Source organism: Rutidosis leptorrhynchoides, chromosome 4 (assembly GCF_046630445.1).
Source record: "Rutidosis leptorrhynchoides isolate AG116_Rl617_1_P2 chromosome 4, CSIRO_AGI_Rlap_v1, whole genome shotgun sequence".
NCBI lineage: Eukaryota > Viridiplantae > Streptophyta > Magnoliopsida > Asterales > Asteraceae > Rutidosis > Rutidosis leptorrhynchoides.
In genome coordinates, this window is record NC_092336.1 from 561,655,369 (window position 1) to 561,673,468 (window position 18,100).

Genomic DNA, 18,100 nt, shown 5'->3' on the forward strand with positions numbered 1-18,100 from the left:
GTAAGTAGGATAGTAAATGAATGCTGAATCAGATTTGAAGAATGTACAGTGTAACTTATTAATGTGAAATTTAAAAATTCCTCGGGTATTACCTACCCGTTAAAATATTTTCACCATTAACAGTTTGTACAAAAGAATTTTTAATTACAATCCTTATGAAAATATATATACATATATATTTTCTTCAGATGTAATCATGGATTTAATGAGTTAATATAATATTAATCTCATTTGATTTACCGTTAGAACAAGAGTATATAGTCTCTAAAATATTAGAGATTACATAATCGCCATGTCGAACGAAGATAAATGATGTAGAACGTCATGTAGAATGAAGATTATACTCGAGGTACAGAATGAGATGTTGAGGCATGGATTGTTGATGGTACTGGTGCTGTTACTGATGGTACTGTTGGTGCCGGTGATGTTGATGAATTTGCTAAATTTTGCACCATATTCTCCGAATTTATTACTCTAGCGCGAAGCTTGTTCACTTCTTCCATTACTCCAGGATGATTGTCGGTCGGAACGAGCGAATGAATAAGGTTTAGAATCTGACTTGTGATATAGTCTTGGCGAGATACTCCGAAAATGAGAGAGAAAATGGTATTACGAATAGGTTCGCCGGTAAGTGCTTCAGGTTCTTCACCAAGAGGTGATTTCGGTTGATAGAAAGGATCACCTTCTTCTCATTTCCATTGGTTAAGTCGACTACGAACTCATCAGATGAATTGGGGATGGCTAATTGGCTGATTTATTCCGGTGACGCTGTTTTCGGAGCTTAGGTGAACATCCATGTCGGAATCCGAGGAATTTGAACTAGTAACGAGTTCCATTTCGTACTTTTGAATAAAGGATTTTTCAATATGAAATGATTTCCGGCTATCAGATGGTATTCTAATTACATAGAATATCTATTTATATAGAACAAAAGATTTCGTAGATTACGGAGGAATTTACAGAATATGTCACGCAAAGCTTACAGTAACAGATATGCTAAGATATAAACTTTTTTCTGTACACTATTCATGCAATTCAGGCAGTAAGATACGTCTAGATTAAGAATGATAAGCAAGTAATTGCCTAAGAATGATAAGCAGGTAATTTTCTAAGGATGATAAGCAGGTGATTTTCGACTAGAAATGATAAGCAAAACTTTTGACATGCAGACACGGTCGAAGTCCAGATCCACTAATGCATCTAAACAACTATCAGTTAGACACACTAATGCAAGACCTGGCTCGTTAAGACCACCGCTCTGATACCACCTATAATGACCGGTCCTAATCCATCTGGACGAATACATTACATTTGGTTTCATCGCGAGGTACTTGACCTCTATATGATACATTTTACAAACATTACATTCGTTTTTAAAAGACAAACTTTCATTTCATCGAAAGTTAACGGCATGCATACCATTTCATAAATAAATCCAACTATAATTGACTTAATAATAATCTTGATGAACTCAACGACTCGAATGCAACGTCTTTTGAAATACGTCATGAATGACTCCAAGTAATATTTATAAAATGAGCAAATGCACAGCGGAAGATTTCTTTCATACCTGAGAATAAACATACTTTAAAGTGTCAACCAAAAGGTTGGTGAGTTCATTAGTTTAACATAAATAATCATTTCCATCATTTTAATAGACCACAAGATTTTCATTTTCATTTCTCATAAATATACGTCCCATGCATAGAGACAAAAATCATTCATATGGATTGAACACCTGGTAACCGACATTTACAAGATGCATATAAGAATATCCCCTATCATTCCGGGACATCCATCGGACATGATAAAACAACATCGAAGTACTAAAGCATCCGCTACAACGGATGGGGTTTGTTAGGTCCAATAGATCTATCTTTAGGATTCGCGTCAATTAGTAGACTGGTTTACTAATTCTTAGGCTACCAAGCAAAAGGGACATATTCGGCTTCGATCATTCAACCATATAATGTAGTTTCGATTACTTTTGTCTATTTCGTAAAACATTTATAAAAGCGCATGTATTCTCAGTCCCAAAAATATATATTGCAAAAGCATTTAAAAAGGGAGTAATGAAACTCACAATATTGTATTTTGTAGTAAAAATACATATGACGACACTGAACAATGCAGGGTTGGCCTCGGATTCACGAACCTATATCAGTTAAATATATTAACACATATAATCGTAATTCAAATTATTCCATCTATTAATTATATAATATTTATATATTTATTGTTGTACTTTATATATAATTTGTATTAATTTCTTAATATATATTTTATTTATATTTATATATCTTATGTTATATGTGTATTTATTTTGTATATATATATATATATATATATATATATATATATATATATATATATATATGTATGTATATATATATATAATAGAAATTTTAATATTTTTAATATATAATTATAGGTAATATTAATATAGTTATATTATAAATATATTTTTATTTACACAATATTTATTTGTTATAATAATATAATAATAATAATGATAATGAAATTTTAAATAAAAAGGTAGTTTTAGATAATGAAAATTTTAATAATAATGATACCTTTGATAATACTAATAATTTTTATGAAAATAGAAATGTAATTTTTAATAAAAATGATAATTTTAAAAATAATGGTTCTTTTAATAATAGTAATAACAATAATAACTATAATATCTATAAAAATAATATTTTTACTAATAATGATATTAATCATGATATTAATAATAATAATAATAATAATAATAATAATAATAATAATAAAACTAATAAAACTACCTTTGAAAAGTCTTTTCAAAAATGAATGCTCTAGACTGAGTTCGAACTTGAGACCTCTCGCTTAACACATATGCCCCTAACCGTTTGTTCTGTCTTGTTTACCTTTCTGATTAATTCATGAACTAAACTATATGATCCCATTTAAACTGCCTATCCATTAACACTGTAACCTATTCGGTATATTTTCTAGATATTAACCCTAATCATAGCAATGAACCTCCATCAATCCTTTCGGTCCATCATCAATATATCATAACCCGTTATCAACGTGATCATCATCAATATCATACATATCACCTCATCATAATCATCTTTAACACCATCATCATTCGAATCCTCATCGGTTACAATTATGATCATATTCGTTATGCAATTCAATTATTATTCCATGATAATTATCATCTCGTCACTCGTCTAATAACCATGATCACAAGATCATATACATGTCCTGATCACGAAGGCATCACCATAATTATAACATCATTCGATTATCTCATCATCATTCTTAATCGTTTCAGCTCGTCACCTATATCATCATCAATTTAATTTACTTATGTCTAGACTTATTATTATCATAGTTTTGAATCAAGCCATCGAACCAGGAAACTGAATTGATGAGTTTTGAAACCGTGGCCCAATTTAATTTGCTAGATCTTCACTGCCCAACTCAAACACTAGTATCTTGCGGCCCAACAAGTAATAACTCATCGACCCAACTAGGGAAAAAAATGTAACGACTCTAATAGAAAGTAATAGCCCACGTTAAAAAAAGTTTTCGGTATTCAATGTTTTCACAAATGGTGTGGCGAACAGAATGTAAAGAATATATATATATATATATATATATATATATATATATATATATTAATGCAAGTCAGTGGGTGTCGGCCAACTAATCCTTTTTGCATCATTTGATAAAGCACTATGTATTTATAATATTCCTCTATCATTGAACTTTTAACCAAGTGGTAAGATGGCTGTAGCATCAACAATGCGAAGAGAGAAAAAAAATATAATAGTGTTTTGGTTCTTGTTGTGTCATGGGTTCACGAAGGAGAACAAGAAACCATCTTGGGTTTCGGTTTGGTGATTGTCTGAAACATTCGCAGATTACATGGTGATGGTGAGCAGGAAAACGAAAACAGAAACAGGTATGATGTAGTTTTAACTAGGTCACATGAATTGTTAGCTTACTTGGACTGCTCGATAAGTGGAAGAAACTGCAGCAATCAGTGGAAGTATAACCGAGGTGGAATTGTTTGGTGGTCGTGGTGTTCTTCAATTTTTAACGAGTAAAATAGCAGCATAAATGATGCAGTAGCAGCTAGTGTATTGGCAGCAATATAAGCGACTTAATGAAGGTTTGAGTTTGCTTTTGGTCCTAGTAACGCAACAGAAATAAATAGCTGCAGCAGCAGTGGTGATCGATGGTTGGTTGTGATGTTAGAAGATGTAGGGTGATGGTTGTTCACAAACAAGGAAGAGAAGAAAGAATATGGAAGGTGATGGTTGATTTGTTAAATGGTTTATGTGCTTTTGTATTTGATAATGTGCAGTTGTATCGATGGAATAACACTGGACTTTATCAATTATGTAAAGGATTGAAATTGACAGGTTCATGATCCAGTACACTCAAAATTATAAATAAATAAAAAGGAGAAAGTGATTAGAAACAGAATTTGAAGTCTTGTGTTTAATTTAGAATCAAATCGTACTGGTTTTTGTTAGAAAACAGATTACCTTTAATCTTGAAAGTGATTGAAAGCTAAATACATTCCATTCTGTATTTGTAATTGTATATTCATATATTTTATACATCTGTAATCGTATATATCTATCTGTTCTTATCTATATATATTGTTAATCTGTATCTATATATGGATATCTAATAGTATGTATATATTTCAATGCTTATATACTATAATTAGTCTTTTTATATAATTGTATTAATATTACACTTAATATTGTAAATGATAATAAAAGTAATAATATAATATAAATAATAATAATGTCATAATAATAATTTTTAGTGTGATTGATAATAATAATATTATTAATGGTAATCATAATACTAATATTAATAATAATTATTTTTATAGTATCTATAATATTAATAAGTAATAATAATGATATTAACTATAAAACTGATAGTATTACTTTTATTCATAATGATAATACTATTTGTATTATTTATGATAATAATGGTGATTATAAAAATAATAATCATAATAATTAAATTTTACTATTAATTATGTCATAATGAAAGAAATAACTATATTTTAACTTGTAGTCATTTTTGATATATTAATGTTACATATTATTAATTATATAGTACTCATATTATATAATAACACATTTGAATATTTAACATCTATATATTTTGTATATATTACAACTTGCCTATAATATTAATTGTGTACCGAATTTATATATATATATATATATATATATATATATATATATATATATATATATATATATATATATATATATATATATATATATCTATATTTATATATACTTATTTTAATATTATCTTAATTATTTTGTAGATTACTCTTCATATTTAATTCAAATTAATATATACACTTACCTATATATATTTATTCACATATTTATTTACAAACATTTATTCGTGAATCGTCGGGAATAGTCAAGGTCAAATGCATTCTTGAAAAATAGTTCTAATATTTTGAGACTCGGTTTAATAGACTTTGCTTACTGTGTCGGAATCATTATAAGATTAAGTTTAAATTTGATCGGAAATTTCCGGGTCGTCACAAAAAATTCCAAAATATCATCATAAATATCTTCGATATTTCTGAGGATATTTTCATAAATATTCTCGTCCGAAATTATATACCTCTTCGTGCTTCGTGTATTTCATTATATTGGAAATTTCTGTAAAATCTAAGTTTAATTTATGAATGAATCCTGGAGAAATGTAAAGAAATTGATGCATGAATTAGTATAATATAATGACACTTGATCAACGTGATTATATTACAGTAAGTCATGCTGAGTTTCTAATGGAACGTGATGATTCACAGATCATAACGTCATCATGTGCCATGTTACATAACTCTTTCATTCTACTTAACTTCTGAACATATCAAGAAAGTATATTCTTGATAGTTCTATTCTCAGTGATTCTGGTAAGTTGACAAATCAAATCGTGCTATTACGTTTTTTCTTGTTTAGAATATGAAGTTCATTCGAAACTCCATACTTACGAATTCTGGACCATTACTCGCATTACTAGAGGTAGAGAAGAGAATAAAAAGGCAAAGAGCTCCGAAATATAAGAGAGAATATAAAGCCCGATAATAACACATAAATTACAAACCATGTATATCAATGTTTATCGCAACATGAAGACACGGGAGAATTAAAAACACTATAACCATAAGGGCGAAGTAGAAGAAAACAGATTCCTCCGGTGAAAGTTGAAAAATGAGAATGACTGTTGCGATAATAATGATAAGGACAAGAATTAGAACTGGATTAAGCATTTTCACAATCTTTTGTATTTGGGAATTGAGTATAAGAGTGATAAAAGTAATGGAACGGAAGAAGTTAATTTATAGTGAAATATCTGATAAAGAAATCAAGGCAGATAATCGCATTTAATTAAAGAGATTTTATTCACCAAAGAACCAAATCTTTCAGATCTCAACGATTTTCTCTAAATCCCTTAAATTTCGAAAATCAACTCTGTCTATGTCAAAAGATATGACGAAACGTTATTTTCTTATTTCACTCTTTTGCAATAGCTTCGCTTATACTCTTCGAGTAATTGAATTATCTTATCCATATTACTCAACAGTAATAAAACTCTATTTATCAGCTCATATTCGTCAGGAAAACATTCTTACTGTTAGCCATGACGATCTCGATCAAATTTCAGGATGAAATTTCTTTAATGGGTAGGTACTGTGACGACCCGGAAATTTTCGACCAAATTTTAACTTGATCTTTATTTGATTTCGACACGATGAGCAAAGTCTATTAAGTTGAATCTCAAATATTTTAGAACTATATTCATGTATTCAATTACCCTTGACTATTCCCGACGATTCATGAACAAATGTTTGTAAATATATATATATATATATATATATATATATATATATATATATATATATATATATATATATATATATATATATATATATATATATATATATATAAATATAAATAAACGTATGTATAATAAATTTAAATAATAAAATACAATAGGTCATTAAGATTAAGTATGTAAAATAATATAAAAGATAATAAATTGATAATTAAAATAAAACTATATATAAATGTGTATGAATTCTATAAATATTTATTATCATATATATATTGGAATATATATATAAAAAAATAAATGTTATATGTTAATATATATAGATATAAAATTTAATACATGTAATTTGTGATATTAATGTTATTATTATTTTAAAATCATTATTATTATAGTTAGAAAATAATACAATTTAGTATTATCACTAATAATATTGTTATTATAATTTTTATTATTATTATCATTAATTATTACAAAAATTATTAAAATCATTATCATTGTTATTATGATTACTCATTTATTTTATTAATATCATTATCATTAGTAATAAATAATAGGGTTAATTATAATCTATAAATATAATTAATGTAAATAATTAAAATATAGAGTATATCTATACATCTGAATAAGCCAAAGTCTGTTTCACATCATTTTCATACTATAAACGATTTTTGTTTCTGTCTCTCTAATGATAAACGATCGTACCAGTTTTTTTATCAATCAACTTCTCCTTTTTATTATTTTTTTATTATTTTTGTACCTGATGAAATAAAATTGTCAAACTACAATTCATATTTAAGTCCATCACATTCAGTGTTAAAAGAAAACGAATTGAGTTACATTATCAATTATCACCTTCATCAATCTCTTTAACCTATCACAACCATATGAACATCTCTATTGCTACAGTTTCTGTTCGAATTCAGTAACAACACACCATCACCTAAGAACACCACCTCACGATCTTCACTTCCACCACCATTACAACCTCATCAACTAGCCATTGTTGTACTTCTTCGATCACCAAGGAACACCATCAAACCGCCATCACTCGCTTTCTTTTCTCTTCTCTCTCTCTCTCTCTAAATATCTCGTTCTTATTTTTTTTCTTTTTATTGAAATCATCACCACAATCAAACCACTAACCATCATAATTGTTACTGCATCATATATATTCCTGTAGCGTAAGTTCCAATTTGTCTCAATACTCCATAATTGAGTGTGACATGCTACTTTTTAAAAATTTTGGTTCCATACAAACCGAAGCATAAGCAGTATGAACGAAACAACGAAAATATGCAGGCGGGTATTCTTGTGTGGTGAAAGGTGACGGTTTTCAAAAAAAAAAATTATGAAAATAAGTAGCAGTAGTGGCGAATTGGATGATTCTTGGTGTTTTGATGAAGAGAATCAGAAACAAAGTACAGCTGTGGCAGGGGTCACGTACGTGTGAAGGTGATATGTTAGGTTGATCGAGCAATATAGGTTGTCTAATTGGGCATCGAAGTTTTTAAACAGCACACTTGCAGCTTCTGTTAGTAGTCGTGATGGTGGTGATATACATATGTAAAGCATGCGTATATATCTATATATATTGAGGTGATGAAGGTGACGATTCGAAGTGGTTTGGAGAAAATAAGAAGTAGTACGGTAACGAGGCAAGATGGGTTTCGTTGGTTGCAACCCGTATTGGTGGTTCCTGATGGTAAACCGGTCAATTTTGTACAAAAATCATCACCGGTTTCTTCCTCCTTGATGCGCAAACTTTCAAACTCCTTTTTCAAAGTTGCAAGACGGTACACACACACACACACACACAGATATATATATATATATATATATATATATATATATATATATATATATATATATATATATATATATATATATATATATATATATATATATATATATATATATATATATATATATATATATATAATAGCATTTTTAACCAACTTGCTCGAGCATTGAAAAACTTATGATAGACTTGTAGAAAAATAAAAACCCCGTGAGATGTATTATTTTATTGCTTGGTATTTATAGATTACATGTACATAGAAACCCTAATATTAAACTCTAATTGGATCAATCCTAATATTTTAATATTCTCTCACTGTTGGAGCGAGAGGAAAATTACAGATGTTCAAACTGACACGTAGGGTGTGTTTGATAAAACTGAATGATTCAGTGCTGAATGATTCAAATATCTGAATGGTTCAGAGACTCTGAATCAGTATGGTTCTGAATGAAAATTGACTGTTTGATAATTTTTCCGAATCGCTACTCTGAACGATATAAAATTACCATTTTAACCTTCTGTATAACTTAGTATCGAATTAAACAAGTTTGATTTAAACCGCTTTGATTTATCTAAGTATATTTATATTTATATTTATATATTATATAGATAAAGTAAAAGTATAATTAAGAATATTAACATGAAGAAACATTTAATGATTATAACAATTTAACCAAGTACGTAAAATATGTTATTTCGTAAGTAATACATATTGTCCAAAAGCTCAAACCAATAATCGTTTAACGCCAAAAGATTAAAGCGTACGTTAACTCGTTTGTTAATCGATGTGTACTCTAACTGGGATGTTAATCGAAATGTACTTTTAACGTAAGTTAGCCAAAATATAAATAAATAAATAATATAAATTAAATATAAATATAATACGGAGTACAAATTACATATTGAAATATTTGACTTGTAAAACGGAAAATAAAAAAGGTAAGTAATTATTAATTGAAAGTAAATATATAGGCGGAGATAATGATAAATTTGGAAGATGTATTGTAAAATAAACTTTAAATGTAATTGAGGGTAAATATGGAAACACTCATCCTATGAATGGTCAAGAGTGTGCTATGATTCTGAATGATTCTGGGCCTACCATTCAATTCAGTATTCACAAAATTCCAAATCAAACATGCACATCTCTAACCGAATCAGAGTTGAGGCTCTGAATCATCCCATTCAAAGGCTAACAAACACAGCCGTAAATACATAATAATACAATACATTTTCTTATAATACACACATACTTTTGTCTACAAGGTTTCATATGATAAAATTCATCCATAATTGCATCATCGCTAATACTATCTAACACATCTTTCTCAATATATGTAATTAGACAATCATTCATAAATTGATCTCCTATTTTATTTCGCAAATCGCTTTTTATTAACTTCATTGCTGAGAAGGTACGTTCCACCATATTTGTATTGTAAAATTTGTCAATTTGGTACTAGTATTACTTAAGAGGTAAGACTATTTATCAAATTTCATTTACTATGAAATAAGTAAAATTACTACCGTACATACATACAGAGCAATAAGCTATTGATATAATGATATTGTTACACCTACCATATATTTATCATCTACAAGACCACAATTTTTAATTCTAATCCAAAATCATATTAGGCCTTTAGGACTTAGGAGAGTGTAAATGTAAACTCTAACTAAATGATTATCTAAATATTCTAAAACAATAAATTATTCTTAAGAATGAGAATTTTAAAATTATAGCATACCTTATAAACAACGATCGTTAGAATTGAGATTTTCAATTTGCTAAAGAAAATTTTTTGAAGAAGAAATGTAAGCTGCAAGTTTCTTGGACTCTAGCTTAGTGGTGAACTAAAAGTGAAAAAAGAAGCTACTTGTTGGGTAATGGGTAATGAGTATGTAAAAAAAATAAGAAGTAAAATTAAATTACAAGTGCACGTGTGTGGTGGTGTGGTGGTGTGGTGGGTATGTTTATTTATTTATTTACTCCGTATTATATTAGTGACTCATACTATAAAATAAGGTACTAATATTAGTAGTCTATACTATAAAATTATAAATTTAAAAAATTATGGGGTCCTACAATTTTATTTAGTGGTGTCTGTACAATTTGGAATTATCGTTTCTGATTTTTTTTTGCAAATAGTGGTGTCACAGATCCCACGGCTTACATGTTAGGTTAGCCTCTGTCTATACTCTATACATCATCATATTTAACAAAAGTATATTAAAAACTTAATTCGTATTACTTGTTACCACAAAGTAATAAAGCGATCTAAAAGTTCAACGGACAATTTACAAAAGAAACTTAATTATAGTTATAGTTTTTTGCCAAGAAAAAAAAAAAAATTACAAAAGAAAAATAAAACCACCAAATCCTCCTTTTCTTAACGTGTAACGGCGTCATGTAACGACATCACCTTATGCATGTTTACTATTAACCAGAGTTAAACCCTAATCTAATCATGGTTAAGTCAATTTCTAACGTCCAATATATACAGCTTCAGAGCTTCACCGTCATCTCTATTCGCGCGTCACTTCATTTCATTTTACCACATTTCGAGTTCTATCTTCCAAACCTCTGAAAATGGTAACGATTTGAACTGCAGTTTTAGTAATTTAACACTCGATCTATTTTCTACTATTTTAATGCTCCGTAATTTAATCTCCGTGTTTCGTTAAAGGTTGTTGCTCAGAAATTGAAGGAATCGGAGATCACGGAACAGGATTCGCTTCTATTAGTAAGTAATTTAGCTTAAATTTTATTTGCTCGTGATAATTTTATTTTATTAGCTACAATTTTCTGATACATTCTGTTGCACATGTTAGACTCCGTACATATCATCGTCATTATTTGATCGTTATTGTGATTTACGCTTTATATATTTTGTAATTAATAATCGCATGAAATAAATTATTCAAGGTTACGCTATGAAGATGAAAGTAGTTACTGAAGCGAAGTTTGACTCTATATGATTGTTTGATTGGTTGTGGATGTATAATTTTAATAAATTTTGACCTGGATCAGTAAACTAGATAGTAATATAGACTAGAAGCTTGCTTCTATTGGATTCATGACAAGTTATGTGCAATTTAGGGTTAGTTTTCAGCTAAATTTGTACTTGCTGACAAGAGATTATAAAACTTTGTTGTTATATTCCTTCTACCGAATTTTGTTTCATTTCGAAGCTAGATAAAAATTGTTGAGTGTAGAAGTGTGATATGCAGATGCAGATATTGTAATATATTTACCGGTTCATATGGTAAAAAAAATTCTGACGCAATTTTAGAGGATGCAGAGTATGTAATAATCAGTAAGGTGTAGATTATCAGTACTCCCTGCATATTTGTTTATTAACTTTAGATTATTAGAATTCCTGAAGGATGCTAAGATTTGGAGAATGTTTGTTCTAAATTACAATTAAGTTTAAGTAATTCATCTGAAATGTTAAGATAAGAATAATCCCCTAAAATTTAGTGAACTAGTTATACAGCTCAAATCACCAAGTATATAGAGCTAAACTCATTTTGTTTCAGGCTTTCAGCCTTCAATGATCTGTAAACCATTAAAAGTGGTCACTGTTGATGGTTTGGCCTTTGTTTGGAATTGGTCAGTTTTCGCATCTCATAATTTATTTTTCTTCCAAATAGACAAGGAATCTGCTACGCATAGCAATATTCAATATCAGTTATATCAGAGGCTTGTTCCCGGAGAAATACTTCAGTGATAAGGGCGTGCCAGCCTTAGGTAATTGCCAATGGTCTTTCTTGAAAAAACCTTCATTGTAGCTGAAAGGTTTGACCATATGGAATGAATTTTTTTTCCTATGTTTGATCTACAGAGATGAAGATCAAAAAGCTTATGCCTATGGATGCAGAGTCTAGAAGACTAATTGACTGGATGGAGAAAGGCATATGATTATATATTGTTATGTGCTTTTGAACTCTAGTTGATTTCTTTTGCTACTTAATTCTTCTTGTTGATAAGCAGCGTCATTTTGTTGCAGGTGTATATGATGCTTTGCAGAAGAAATATTTGAGGACACTAATGTTCTGTGTGTGTGAGACAGTCGAAGGATCAATGATTGAGGAATATGCCTGTAAGATGTCACTGTTGCAATATGAATGAAGTTATATGAATAGTATCCAGATAAAAAATGATTTGTTACATAGCAATGACTGCACGTTTATTGTGTTTGATTTTCTGTTGATCGCATTTTGACAGTTGACTTTATTAAAATATATATTCTTCTACAGTTTCTTTCAGTTACTCAAATTCTGAGAGTCAGGAGGTTTCCATGAATGTCAATCGAATTGGAAACAAGAAGCAGGGGGAAACATTCAAGTGTAACTCCACTACAGAGATAACCCCAACTCAAATGAAGTACTAATATTCACACATGAATTGTCTTGCTTGGTCTACTGTTTCTAGGCTTATTAATTTGTTCCTAAAACTAAAGATGAATTTCGAACATTATGATCTTATTATACAAATGTCATTCTAGGAGCTCTGCTTGTAAAATGGTTCGTACACTGATTCAACTGATGAGAACCCTAGATAAGATGCCAGAAGAGGTAATGCAATATTGGTCAATGATTATTTATGTATCTGCATATAGTTATCCATCTTAAAATGGATGTATTTGTATGAATTTTGGATCCTCATTGACTTTTTAAAGTGATGTTTCAGCGCACCATTTTGATGAAACTCCTCTATTATGACGATGTCACGGTATGATCTTGATAACCTTTTCCTTCTATAGCTTAGGTTCTCCTGTTTGCGTAGATACTGTTCTTTACATTATTTAACGAGCCTGCACTTCCACTTTTTGTTAAAGTAGTAATAATTCGTAAGTGGTATTATGCAATAAGTTATCCATGTTAATCACATAATCTCCTCTTGAAATATATGTTATTATCTTGCATAAATGAAGTAAATTTATTTTCAGCATTTCTTTTATATGTACCAAGTGATAGGGCTATATTTTTCCATATAACACGACTCACGATCTTTACGTCTTGATTTGATTAGCACATAAGTAATGTGGAAATTTGTTCATTTATTTTGTAGCCTGCTGATTACGAGCCCCCATTCTTCAGAGGTTGCACATTGGAAGAAACACATAATGCATGGACAAAAAATCCTTTGAAAATGGATGTTGGCAATGTCAACAGCAAACATTTTGTACTATCTTTAAAGATGAGGAATTTGGAATAATAGCAAACTAGATTCTATGGTTCATTATTATAATTCTTCAGTTTCTTGAAATTACAGGTTAAAAGTATGCTTGATCCTTGTGAGGACGATAATGTCAGTTTGGGAGCTGATTCAATGCAGGGAAATGAAGATAGTGAATCTGATAGTGAGGTGATACTAATGTTATTACTAAAGCTAGACACGAGTGGGTGCCGGGTACAAACAGCCAGTTACCAAAAGTTAATGCGTAATTTATGATTTCACCAATTACTATTGTAATATTTTTTTTATATCTTCGAATAAACACTTGGATTTATATCTTATTAAACACTTGAAATGCATAAATTATGATCACCAATTATCACCCATTTCCCATTCCCCTTTACATGATAATTTTAAAAGGTTTATGCATTTATATCTCTTTAAACACTTGGATGATAACGTCTACAACCGTCGCAGGCCAGCATGTCTGATGATGACTACATTGTCGCGCCAGTGGGTAATAATATTCATGTCAATATGTTTTAATGTATGCTACTTATTCCAATTATCCTTATAAATTAACAAAAGTTACTGATAAGCATATTTATTTTGTCAGATAAGAAAGAAGAGAAAGATGATGGTACCATGGTTGATGAAGGTTCTTGCTAAGCTCAATCTTGTGACCCATAAATACAAATCATTCATACAGAGAGATGTATGTATGATTGGATGATACACTAAGATCAAATATGTCATGTAAAATATGCAGATGATACTCAGGATTTGGCTGAAGATGAACTGCAACTAAACCGTGTGAGGGATTGGATCAATGTCTATCATCTAGACAATGTTGATGTCACCGATGCTCTCTCAAACTTTCCTGACATCTCACTGGTACAATATATAAAAAAATCTATTTAACTAACATTAAATTACTATGTTTATTATTCATTCATTTTCTAAATGCAACAATGACATAATGGTCACTTATATTTTGCAGGTTTTGATTGAAGGTAACCAGAGTTTCTGATTGGACAACAATAAAGCTAAATTTAACTTTTATGAATAATAATCGCGTTGTTGTAATTGTTCTGTATTTGTTTTTTATTTGGGTTTTTTTAGAAATTATGAACAAGCTTGTAAATGAAGGCATACTACTAAAAGCTGGAAATGACAACTTCAACATCAGGAGGCTGAGGGTCAACTTCTATACTTCTTTGAGGTACCCTTATAATCATTAACTAAACTCACTTATTAGATTTATATTGTCAATTATAGGAGCCAGAGTATGAGTTTGATGCTGTGAAAGAGGAAGCTGATCACCATGTTACCATCAGCAAGAAAAGTCCACCCGCTGTGAGTGAACTTCAAATGTACATGAAAGTGAGCACTTTTAACATCTTCAGTTGGTTCTCATTTTTTTTCTTTTTCTTTTTGTATGTATATTTTTATATTTGGTTTAGCATATTTGATGTTTGGTATTTCAAAGCTGATTTTCAAGTAAACCATATATTATATTAGGATGCCATTGATATGTAGCTTCTATAACTGCAGGCACTTTATCACGTTCTTCCAATGAACTACATTACTGTTTCTAAGCTTCAAAGCCAGCTTGGTGGAGAGGTTAATGAAAATACGGTTCGCAAGCTAATGGATAAAATGACAAAAGAAGGATATATTGAATCCACAAACAACCGTAGGCTAGGTAATGCTCAAATTGAACATATTTGGTTCCATAATTAATTTCTCATTTCTGTTTACCATGAACTATAGGAGGCAATTTTGAACGATACACTTATGAAGAGCCCATTTGATCCATTTTCCTTTAGGGATATAGGGGACGACTCGGGTTTTGTTCATCTCACATATCAAATTAAAAAAAAAAAAAAAAAGTGATATGGAACATGTCAAACAGATCGAAAATAAATCAGAATGACTATTTCAACCCTTACTAAAAGTGACCTTTTAACTCCATGCCTGTTTTGATCTGTTACCCAATGTGGTCATCTTTCTGCCTTATAAGATCATCCTATTAACATTTATAATCATACAGGAAAGCGGGTAGTCCATTCTGATCTCACCATGAAGAAACTTGCTGAAGTTCGAAAAGCCTTGGATGTGGATCCTATGGTACTAAATTAATAACCTTTCTTTTTCTTTTAGTTGTCCTGTTGAGCTTTTCAAGTTCTTTTCTGATTGTAATTTTGTTATCAATTCGATCAGGTGGAGGACACAAATGAAACAGATAACAAATTTAATGATACAAATAACCAAACAGGTGTGCACATTATCTAACTCAATTCGGGTATTGATTTTCTACCAGTACAATAAACTAGCTTATTGGAAAATTGATCAGGGACTAATCGCTGGGACACATCAACTTTGGGTGCACTTCATTCCATTGGATCAGATCTCACACGTATGAAAGTTACATCTGATGGTTCCAACAACAGTGAAACCACAATGTCAAGGGTGAGAGACAATGGGCACAATACTCCCACAAGCAACACTCAGGTGCTTATCATCTTGCTCATAAAGTACATGTCTATCTTCATTTATATACGTAGTGTATCGACTTCTGTTTAATTTCTTAAATTATTATTTGTTTTACAGCCAATAGCTTCAACAGAGAGCTATGTAGCAGGGATCAATAATGGTAGACATGGAAATGTCAATCAGGATGATAAAATGGATGATGTCGTCTGTAGTGGCCGGTCCTCCCTTGAAAAACGTCCCCGCAAAGCAAGCACGGTACATACATGCATCCTATTAATTAAAAAATGGTTCATCATAAATGGGCGGGTCGTTGGGTCAGATGAGTTGTTTACGAGTCCAATTGGGTAACTTCTTATTGTTGGCCCAAACTCTTCTTATTGTTGGTCAAAACTGTTATTGGCTGAGCTGATCAGCAAAGAACACATTTAATCCATTTTTTTATAGATTTAATGAATAATTAATGTCTTATATATGTTTTCAAAAATATTATCATTACAATCTAACCTAGATTTCTTTTGATCAATCAAATTTTGAGGCTTTATGCAAATAAACCTTAAATACACTTCAAAGTTCAAATGACCTGTCTGCTAGTTTGACATATCTTACACCCTTTTTGTTACATCTTCTCATTTACTCCGTAACTCATTTAACCCATTAGAGTTAAGATCAGATATTAAAACACAACACAAATTGACCCATTCAGATAAATAAGTCGTGATGAGTGATAGATTACTCCTAAATTCTAATAAAGTAGCTAACTCAATTATAAGGTCTGAATTAAAACCTCTATTCTTATTTGTAGGTGAAGGAGCCTATTCTTCAGTACATGAAGCGCCAGAAAGCTCAATGAAGAACCTGAATTAATGTGATCACAGCTTGCAAGACTTTAGCAGTATTTTGTATGTCATGTTTAGAGGATTATGGTAGAGAGAGGTAGTATATTAACCTTTTACCAGTTAAGTTCTTTATTATTTACAGTGACTTCTGAACTATTGATGTTACATAATGTTGTTGATGACTTTCTGTCATGTTTATTAAAACTTGTTTGATACAGTAGAGCTCATTTGTCATAACTGGCTTATATTGATAGAAAAGGAGGCTACAGTATCATTTTTATTATATGTTAAAACTGACTTAATGTTGATTTAGGAATCCATTCACCTAAATAAATCATCAAGTTAGGGAACAATTTGTACTGCACTTGATTATTTTAAATGCCCTTGTTTCTATTTTATTATTAACTTTGTACGGGCTGAATAACAAATTAGAGAAGCTCACTGATTTGTACACACAATTTAGATGCTTTAAGACGACAGAGAGTATCATAAAAACTAGTAATGTGGTCGAGTTGCATAACATAATAATACAGTAAGTAATACAAACCTATAAACTAACTAATGACCTTGCTATGATACACACAAGATGATGGTGTATGCCTTATACGGATTTTTAGAATTGCACCAGATATCCACTGATTATAAGCTCCTCTGCTATACACCTGTGTATTGACAGAAGTCAAACATATAAAAATCATGAACAGGCTTATTATCGAAGATATCAGACAATGTGTACGGAAATAAACAGATGTTTGATTTTCATGCATACCTTTGTAATTGCAGATGTATCAGTAGAGCTATCTGTACTTGGGCACAGTTTGAGATTTTTTCCTTGCTTATAAACAACTGCTACGAAAGGCCTGAGATTCTTAGTTAGATATATATCACGTTATCACCGTAATATATGCAGCAAATCGAGTCTAG

General features: G+C 30.2%; 1 protein-coding gene across 1 annotated transcript; it reads left to right on the forward strand.

Moving 5' to 3' along the window:
- The first annotated feature begins 11,208 nt into the window (after nucleotides 1-11,208).
- Nucleotides 11,209-17,393, forward strand: LOC139845311 (meiosis-specific protein ASY1-like). Its single transcript, XM_071835566.1, has 22 exons — nucleotides 11,209-11,255; nucleotides 11,350-11,406; nucleotides 12,317-12,413; nucleotides 12,508-12,576; nucleotides 12,673-12,765; nucleotides 12,923-13,049; nucleotides 13,171-13,240; nucleotides 13,356-13,397; nucleotides 13,737-13,863; nucleotides 13,939-14,033; nucleotides 14,322-14,361; nucleotides 14,461-14,502; nucleotides 14,614-14,738; nucleotides 14,845-14,857; nucleotides 14,967-15,043; nucleotides 15,123-15,227; nucleotides 15,399-15,549; nucleotides 15,898-15,974; nucleotides 16,068-16,122; nucleotides 16,201-16,358; nucleotides 16,458-16,595; nucleotides 17,143-17,393. The coding sequence occupies exons 1-22, from the start codon at nucleotides 11,253-11,255 to the stop codon at nucleotides 17,188-17,190; spliced, it is 1,809 nt and encodes a 602-aa protein (XP_071691667.1). The 5' UTR covers nucleotides 11,209-11,252; the 3' UTR covers nucleotides 17,191-17,393.
- Nucleotides 17,394-18,100: the final 707 nt, after the last annotated feature.